At 36.5% G+C, this 9,717-nt stretch overlaps 1 protein-coding gene across 1 annotated transcript; it reads right to left on the bottom strand.

Annotated features, from left to right (window-relative positions):
* Nucleotides 1-382: 382 nt before the first annotated feature.
* Nucleotides 383-6,590, bottom strand: LOC131644950 (glyoxysomal processing protease, glyoxysomal). Its single transcript, XM_058915579.1, has 13 exons — nucleotides 6,463-6,590; nucleotides 6,332-6,378; nucleotides 6,047-6,221; nucleotides 4,909-5,019; nucleotides 4,362-4,505; nucleotides 3,804-3,896; nucleotides 3,569-3,672; nucleotides 2,833-2,918; nucleotides 2,658-2,752; nucleotides 1,578-2,325; nucleotides 1,157-1,361; nucleotides 902-993; nucleotides 383-807 (listed from the first exon to the last, which is right to left on the bottom strand). The coding sequence occupies exons 1-13, from the start codon at nucleotides 6,583-6,585 to the stop codon at nucleotides 545-547; spliced, it is 2,286 nt and encodes a 761-aa protein (XP_058771562.1). The 5' UTR covers nucleotides 6,586-6,590; the 3' UTR covers nucleotides 383-544.
* Between the last annotated feature and the right edge of the window lie 3,127 nt (nucleotides 6,591-9,717).

Genomic DNA, 9,717 nt, shown 5'->3' with positions numbered 1-9,717 from the left:
CTCGACTCAACCTATTCTCACCCCTAGGTACAGGTACATTAATAAAAAATAAAAGTTTTCTATAAAATGTACAATTAGATAACTAGATTGTTAGGTTAACAACACAATATCACTATAAAAGTTTTAAAAATTCAAAAATAATATTAAGATAAAAAAATACATAAATATATTATATTGAAATTTGAGAAAACTATAAATTTTACTTGAAATTGATTAATGAGAAAACTATAAATTTTCCTTGAAATCGAATAATGAGAAAAAATAAAGGGTCACGAATACGGTACGTGTACTCAATACGGGTGCATACCCGATCCTGGTACTTCACCATTTTAGAAGTAACCATGCTTGGTTTTAGCAAGGTACAATATGAATCATTTAAAGATTCACAAAAATTTATTTCCTGGATTTTCTTATCACTAACAATAATCCAGTACATAATCTCCCAATCCAAAAAGTATAGATCACAAGGAAATGCATTAGACATTATATTCAGGCAATGCTTTCTCATCCAGCTCAAGTAAACTTGAATGATTTTCAACAGACATCATAACTTACTAGGAATAACATCCTTAGAAAGCACTCCACTCTTTCCAACATGAGAAGGGCCATTGAAAATATCCTTTCTTTCAGCAATAAACTTAGCAAACTGAGAACCCTTCTCTTCTTTGCTTTTGTCGTCTAAAAGAGACTGCCGTTGATCAGGTGCAGGGTTGAGCTTGGGAGAAGATGGTCGCGTCAACGCCCAAATAGATGAAATGTACTCGTTTGGTTCGTCTAGAATCTGCAAAAGTGATGAATCATGCATGTCTGCAGTGGGAGAGGAGAGCCATATCATAACATGTCAATCTACAATGTGGAGACCAAGTAAACAAAAACAAAAAATGAATTTTTGAAATTACACCTTTTGCAAACTTGAAGATGGGTGCCAAAGCTGCAGATGGAATGCTAAAATTAAGATGAGGTATTATCGATCCACCGCCATGCCTTGCATTGCTGTATCAAAAGCATTATATGTAAGCCTAATACACAAATATTCAGGAACAATCACTGACCTACGAGTAAATATGGACAAAAAAGTGCGACTAGTGCAGCAGAGACGGTAAATTTAAGTCAATGATAAAGAATTACATCCAAAAAAAGAGGTTAGTGGCATTACCTTGTAACCAGACCGATCATGTGACCGTCTGAATTGATAACAGCACCACCACTAGCACCTGGATGAATAGCAGCGGTAGTTTCAAGCATTACTGGGAAATGGCCACGGGAATGCATATGCTCGGGTTGAACGGAATGATAAGATTGAGGAGTCTTTGCTTCAACTACTTTCGCTATCACACCAGAGCTAACAGATGGGAAGAATCCTAATGAAAATAGATGACATCGGATGTTAAATAAATTATCGTATATAATAGCATATATATTAACAAATGGCATAACCACAATCTTATCCAAAAAAATGGCATAGCACAAAAGTCGAGAGTAACATGGAATATATCTTTTTGAACAAATATCACTTGCATTCATGACAGGGCATCGAACCACGAAAAAAGGAATTAACTAGATTAGCAAGGACTTACCACACTTCGGGCCGAATAATCCGTGGCCAATAACGTATGTCTTTGATCCTGTCGATGGCCTAGAAAAATTTGTTACAATAGGCAAAAGATTAGCCAGAACTGGTTCAAGCTGCAGTAAGGCAACATCCCACGGTCCTTTACAGATATACACTACTTTAGCATCACACCAAACCCAAGGCTTGATGTGATCAAGGCGCACACGTATATTTCTATGGTGGTCATAAGTTGGGTTCGATTTATATCTCCTCTGCTCATCAGCAGCAAACGGATTAAGATTTGTCATCTTTGAAGGTAATGTTTGACTAACTTGCATGCTTTCAACTTTATTGCCAAGAGAAGTAGCTCCCTCCAACATGGAACGAAATTTTTTTGGCTTGGTTCCATATTCTCTGTCGCTTACATGAGTTTTCCCAAATCTCCAAGGTTCTAACAGATGGGCATTTGTAAGTACGAGACCTTGACTGTTTAACAAAACGCCAGATGCCCATACTCCATCACCAATAGTAATAAGACATACAGAAGCCATTGCTTTCTCGATTGGTAATGGCGAAGAGCTACCAAAATTTAAATGCTCGTGTTTATTACTAGAGGGGACATGAGTTTCTGATTTCTCGGAGTCAATAAAAGGTCTCTTTCCTTGAGTATAAGAGTTTCCCTCTTGATAATATAATCCTTCTATTGTGTTTTGAGGACATGTCCGCAGCAAGCCTCTAGAAACTTTCGCAATGGCTTCCCATGGAATCACCAGCTGTTACCAAAGACTACAATATTGCATGATGAGTTAAATCTGAAAAGGTTTAAATAATGTAGACATAGGCTCTATTTGAATAAACAGCTTAATTAAGTGTTTATTTTCTTTTACAAAAAAATATAATAAAGTCAAACTGTTTTCATATAAGATATAAGCTATTTTCATAAAATAAATTGAAGAGTTTATGGAAATATTCTGAAAAACATGTCATAAGTTGTTTCGATGTGGTCTCTCAAACAGTTTTATAAATACTTACGTCAGTAGATAAACTCAAATAAGTCAATCCAATTAGATCCTAAGAGGAAAACACGTTCAAGGGAAGAAACTACCTGAACTTCCGCTCCACTTGTCTTCTGCCTCAATGGTCTGATCAGGACACCAGTAAGACACGCATGCTCGCTGAAAACTGGACTGCCTTCCATTCCTGACAGGTAGAGTGTCAAAATAGAGCCACATCCAATTTCATAAATGACATAAATTATGCAACAGAGAAACTGCTCATACCAGGAAGACAGCGTATGTCAGCCATCAACAACGATCCATCAGAGGAATTAGGAGGATAACAATTTGCAATGCATCCAACTGATAAACTGATTCAAGCAAGCAACCATATCAGAGGACTGAATTATACAAAAAATGTCAAGCAGTGAAACCCACCTCTTCACCACGGCGTTATATAGACAAAATAGAAGCCTGTACAACTCAGCTGAGCACACAAGTGACCCCAACAACCTATAGAGCACTGACTACGACACAGATACCAGATACCAGGACACGACACGGATACTCCGACACCGATAATATCCAAAACATAGAACACTGGCATTAAGAGAATTAAAAATATTCTAATCAAATTTAACGTCTTTAATCTGTCATTGATCAACATTACTTCGACACATTTTTAACCCTTTTAAATGTGTTTGAGATGTATCCAAAATATGTATAAGATGTGTCAAAGAAAAGAAAAAAAAAAAAATTTAAACACTTGTCTGAATTTTTGAGTCAAACACCGATTCAAAGAGTGTCGAAACAAAGAGGAAAAAACTATTTGTTTGAGACACTTGTTTGAGTTTTCCACCACATGTCATACAGGTATCTTAAAAGTGTCGGACCCCACGACACGCCTAATCTAGAGGTGTTGTGCTTCATAGCCAACAACTCGCCTAAATATTTTTGTAAGTAACTATACCAGATTAGGTTATTCTATTTATTTATTTTTAGCCAAACGAGAAGATAATACCTGTTATAGAAGTGTGTAGATGAGAGGACTCCAAAGGGAGACCCAATTGCCAGAAGAAAATCACCCCTTTTATTCATGGAAGGTTTATTATAGTTCAGCAAGCCCTATGTTACATGCATCAACATGTTATTCTCATGAGTCTGGATAAGACTAAAAAAGAAAGAACACCAAATAGAAAAATAATTACATAAGCAAGGTATAATCATTATGTTATAACCGTTTGCGAAAAAAACACCTTGAGAGATAAAGAAACACTAAGAATGGCCATTCTAGTCAGTGATTTGGACATAACACTTGCACTTCCCGATCCTCCATCTGATAGCCTCCCCTGACATTTCAAAGATGATTTATCATTCCTCATCCTAAAAAATGAGTTTGTTTTTATGCATTGGATTATGGAGATGACATTTCCAAATATCAAATAGAAGAATAATAAAGAAACTTTTATACTTTATAAGAAAAGGACCAGAAGATTAAAAACCAATTTCGATGCACCGTCAGTGTAAACCATTTGTAGACATGCATCCAATCAAATCACATTGTGATGTCACATTGTTACGCCAGTTTCTAAAATATTTCCATAATTATCTACATGGTGAGATGTGATTGGATGCATGTGTAAAATAATGCGCACAAATTAAAATGTTAACGCAATATCCAAGGAAAAAACATTATTGCTATTAAACATACTTTTCAAGGCATAACTTTCTAACCCTTTCTTGATTCATAGCAATCAAAAAAGTAATCTAATTCATAGCAAAATAAAACACTTGTGAAGAAAAAAAGGGATAACCTGAGTTTGAAAATTATCTTTAGAGGATTGAGATTCGTTATTGTGAGATGCCAAAGACCAACCAACCTCCCATTCATGCTCCCACAAGCCTCGAGATGCTTCAACAAGTGACTGGACACAAAGTGCTGAAGCAGGAATATCGACCTGTATACGGAAACAAATTATTACAAATTGAGGATAACAATCTAATTTAACCTCATGTAATTATATAAGCCGTGCGCAACTTTTAGTACTAGTTTCCTGCCCCTACAAATGCAAAACTAAATTCTTGTCCCAAATTATATGACCTAATGGAAAGTAAATAGTAACCATGAATACTATCCGTATACAAATCGAAAAACTATGATATGACAACAGACTCAGTTGGTCCTTTATGTTAACGAGTCTCGATAACTAAACACATGCAATTCACAGGGATGAACAATGAACATATTTTAAAACTTAATCAGTCAGTTAAAACTATAAACCATCGGGAGCACCACATTATCAAAAATCTTCAAGAAGAACGCGTAGTAAGGAAAGCCATAAAGAAATTCAAAATGCCTACTAATGACAAAAGCTGCCCCTCAAGCCAACTAGGAGTTCCTTGATCAGATTCTTCATTGGTTTTCTCTGTCATAATATCAATCCGAACACCAGAAATCAAATCAGGCCTACCCTGAAAAGCATAAAATAGAAATTCAAAACACATATTAAATATAATAAACGTGGAAGTAAACAAAGTTAGCACATTTTATCGAGCTATGTTATTTTGACACTTGAGACAACAAATTTGACAATAACTAAGATGGTTAACTCAATTCAAGAACAACAACAACCAAACATTATCCCGTTAAGTGGGGTCGGCTACATGGATCAAACTACGACATAGTGTTCTATCAAAAATCATGTGTCTATTCAAATCGTTAATCTCGAGATTTTTCTTCATAGTTTATCTTATAGTTCTCTAAGTCTTCCTCTACCTCTAGTTGTCTGTTTACACTTCGTCTTATCTACTCTCCTAACTACAAATTCCACATGTTTTCTCTCTACATGCCCAAATCACCTAAGCCAATTTTCTTCCATCTTTAGTAATGTAGGTGCTACCCTAATACTCTAATATTTTCATTTCTAATCTTATCTCGTCTAGTCTTATCACACATCTAACGCAACATTTTCATCTCAACTACACTTATTTTATTTTCATGTTGGTTCTTTACCACCCAACATTATTTCTCCTACAACGTATCTTACAATTGTCCTATAAAACCTTCCCTTTAGTTTGAGTTGTATTTGGTGTCACATAAAACACATGGTTAACTCAATTTGTGCTGGTTAACTCCATTTCAACCACCCAACTTGAATTTGTGATGGTTAACTCAATTCAAACACATGGTTAATAGATATAACAAGGTATCACAACTCATTTATCATCCACAAAACACAATTAACCACGATTTTGAAGTGGTGAATCATGTATATTTGAACAATTGATAATTGTGGCTGATAACTTTTAAATTGTAGTTAATGAATTGTGACACCTTGTTCTATTCATTAGTCATCTACTTAACCTAAGTAACTGTATATTCGAGCAGACTTAACTATTCAAATTACTGTCCAATTTGGTATCAAACTTGTGCATCAAAACATCATTTAAACATTTAATCTATAACCGAATCCATGAACTATGAGCACCAAGTACAAACCTGAGGAACATTCTCTCTATGTTGAGGAGACAGAAAAGGCTCAACAACCGAAGCAACCGTCACAACCAACACCCTATCCACAAACTCACCACCAAACAAACCCCTAGCTACTTCAGCATCACAAAAGTTATCAGGTACAAGCACCCCAGAAGCAGAAAGAGTAGTCTCACCAGAACTACACATACCCAGAAGAACAAAACAAAACCCAATAACCATAAATTCATAAAAAACGAAACTTTGAATCAAAAAAAGGAAAATCAGTAGATAATGAATAGGTTTAGGAACCGGTAGTGATGAAAAGCGTGGTTTCTCATCTTCATTCCTTTTGGGTCCTGAAAGATGAAACTGCAAGGTGAGTGATCATGATTAATTGATTATGCGTAATTGAGATAGTCCAGAGAAAGAGAGAGACTTACAGGACCGCGAATTCTGACCATGACTGCGAAATTCCGAGCGGAATTGAAGGTTTCTGAGTGACCCATGTTGGGATTCAATTTGATTTTTGGAGGAGCTATGCAACAGTGTCGTAGAATAAACATTTTATGCGTTGAATTCTAAAGTTTTATTTATTCATTTTTAATTCTATTTTTTTTTGGGTTAAATAAGTTTTTGGTCCCTATAAATATCTCAAATTTCGTTTTTAGTCCCTATAAAAAAAATGTCGACATTTAGTCCCTATAAAATTACTTTTTCATTCACTTTTAGTCCCTCTACAGGGACCAAAAGTGAATGAAAAAGTAATTTTATAGGGACTAAATGTCGACATTTTTTTATAGGGACTAAAAACGAAATTTGAGATATTTACAGGGACCAAAAACTTATTTAACCCTTTTTTTTTTATAAATTGTTGGATTTTATTTCTCAATATAATTTTTGAGAATATCTTACCCTACCCCTTCGTTCTCTCTTGCATCATGTGAGTTTTCTAAAATGTTTCCTGTTTCTGTAGATATGCCTCTGAAAGCATCATTTTATTTTGTTTAACGTTGTTTTATTCCGTAGATGAATGTACATACGGAAGCTTCTGAAGCTGCATCTACGGAAGCATCTGATGTTATATTCGCGTCAGACTCTTCTCCTCCTTCATTCTTCACTTTTGTCATTCCCAAACACTCAAACTCTCCAAACCTCAAAAATCAAACTTCCACAAAACTTGTTTTCTTTCTCTCGAGTTTGGCCGATAACGTCAACATCAACTGTCAACACATTCCAACAATTTCAAAACTTAATTTAATCGGTAAGTTTTCGACTTTTTGAGTTATTTTAGAGTATTTGTAATAGAGTTAGAATTCAATTTTTAGGTATATAAATGATTGGATAGTTTTAGAATTATAGTTTAGAAACAATGTAGGTACTGTTTGATGTGTAAAACAGACGATCAAGCCACCAAAATGAGACTTTTAATCCTCTGCAACAATGACTAGACGCCATTGTGGCGTTTTTGAGGTTTCAGAATCTTCTGTAGATTCATCCACGGAAGAACGAAACATTAGGTCATTTCGTAGATGCACCTACAGAAGAAACTCAATTTTTTGAAGCGTAAGGTACTTCCGTAGATGCATCTATGGAAGAGCAAATATTTTTTTCTTTTCTTGTTATAACTACATAGTATCTAACTCGGTTTTATTTGTATCATAATACAGACATTATGGAGGGCCATCTAGACCACATTATATATAGGAGGACTGCACAACATGCATCCGTGCGGCGTGAACGGATGCATGTAGTATCACAGGTGACTGATGGAGCTACCTTCTCCATCTACTACTTCATCACGAAGGCCTCGGGATAATGCTGAGGGTTCCTCACAGATGCCCTCCGCCCGCAGACATCGACGGGGCATTTCTTCTACTCTTGTGCTTGTGCTAGTGACGGCCAATGCAGAATCTCTAGTGCCACCTCCTGAGTTGCACGAGGATGATGAGGTGTCGGAGCTTGTCTGGTTCCCGGGGGATCCTATAGATGCATCCCTGTTGACAGGGTATGCAGATCATTCAGCCAGGCATATCTGGAGAGGGAGGTAAATTTTCTTTGGTTATTACTTATTACTTTTTTTCTTCAATTTCTGATCAATTGTTTCTAACCTTTCTTATTAATAACAGTGTTTTTTTTGGAAAATTTCAGGATAGGGAACCCCAGAAGTTCTACAACCACGTCCGGAAGATCGCCGCTCTAGCCAGCCTAACGAGGCGTGGTTAACAACTTCTAGGCTGAGGGACCTCTGTCAAGTCTGAAGGATAGAAAAACACTTAGAAAGGGGGGGATTGAATAAGTGTGACTTAAAATCTTGAGCGATAAAAATAAAATGCACAATTATTTTTATCCTGGTTCGCTGTTAACGAAGCTACTCCAGTCCACCCCCGCAGAGATGATTTACCTCAACTGAGGATTTAATCCACTAATCGCACGGATTACAATGGTTTTCCACTTAGCCGCAACTAAGTCTTCCAGAGTCTTCTGATCACAACCTGATCACTCCAGGAACAACTGCTTAGTTCACTCCTAAGACTTTTCTAGAGTCTACTGATCAACACGATCACTCTAGGCTTAGTTCACTCCTAAGACTTTCTGCTCAGCCAACTGCCAAGACTTCCTGCTCAGCCAACTGCCAAGACTTCCTGCTCAGCCAACTGCCAAGACTTCCTGCTCAGCTAACTGCTAAGACTTCCTAGAGTATACTGATCAACTGATCACTCTAGTTCCTTACAACTTAATGTAATCTATTCAAGAGTTTACAAATGCTTCTTAAAAGCGATAATCACAACTGTGATATTTCTCTTACAATTTAAGCTTAATCTCACTAAGATATTACAACAGCAATGTAGTGAGCTTTGATGAAGATGAAGATTCTGAGTTTTGATTTGAACAGAGTTTCAGCAAGTGAATTTGAATTGTATTGGTGCGAAATCGTTAACCTTGCTTCTCATCAGAACTTCATATTTATAGGCGTTGAGAAGATGACCGTTGAATGCATTTAATGCTTTGCGTGTTCCGTACAGCTTTGCATTTAATGTTATACGCTTTTGTCAACTACCTCGAGCCTTGTTCACGCTGTGTCTACTGACGTAGCCTTTAGTAGCTTTAACGTTCCTTTTGTCAGTCAGCGTAGTCTGCCACGTGTACTTCCTTCTGATCTGATGTTTGTGAATACGACGTTTGAATATCATCAGAGTCAAACAGCTTGGTGCACAGCATCTTCTGACCTTGAAGTGCTTCTGAGCGTGATACCATCTTCTGATCTTCAGTGCTTCTGATCTCATGTTCTTCTGATGCTTCCATAGACCCATGTTCTGATTCTGCTTCGACCATCTTCTGATGTCTTGCCAGACCATGTTCTGATGTTGCATGCTGAACCATTTGAGACACATCTTCTGAGCGCTGAATTATGCGTACTCTTTATATATATTTCCTGAAAGGGAAATTGCATTGGATTAGAGTACCATATTATCTTAAGCAAAATTCATATTATTGTTATCATCAAAACTAAGATAATTGATAAGAACAAATCTTGTTCTAACAATCTCCCCCTTTTTGATGATGACAAAAACATATATAAATGATATGAATTTGCGATCAGAAAGAGTAGACGGCAAAAGACAATTTACACAGCTATAGCATGAGCATATGAATATGTCTCCCCCTGAGATTAACAATCTCCCCCTGAGATAAAT

Source organism: Vicia villosa, linkage group LG1, assembly GCF_029867415.1.
Source record: "Vicia villosa cultivar HV-30 ecotype Madison, WI linkage group LG1, Vvil1.0, whole genome shotgun sequence".
Taxonomy (NCBI): Eukaryota; Viridiplantae; Streptophyta; class Magnoliopsida; order Fabales; family Fabaceae; genus Vicia; species Vicia villosa.
The sequence above is the reverse complement of the archived record's forward strand: the minus strand, read 5'-3'. Positions and strand labels throughout refer to the sequence as shown.

Bases quoted from the DNA above. Each gene is read 5' to 3' on its own strand.
- LOC131644950 (XM_058915579.1), bottom strand. From the start codon at position 6,585: ATGTTTATTCTACGACACTGTTGCATAGCTCCTCCAAAAATCAAATTG. The intron at 2,753-2,832 runs GTATGAGCAGTT...TCTACCTGTCAG, and splicing joins TGACATACGCTGTCTTCCTG to GAATGGAAGGCAGTCCAGTT. The intron at 808-901 runs GTGTAATTTCAA...CTCCCACTGCAG, and splicing joins CATCTTCAAGTTTGCAAAAG to ACATGCATGATTCATCACTT.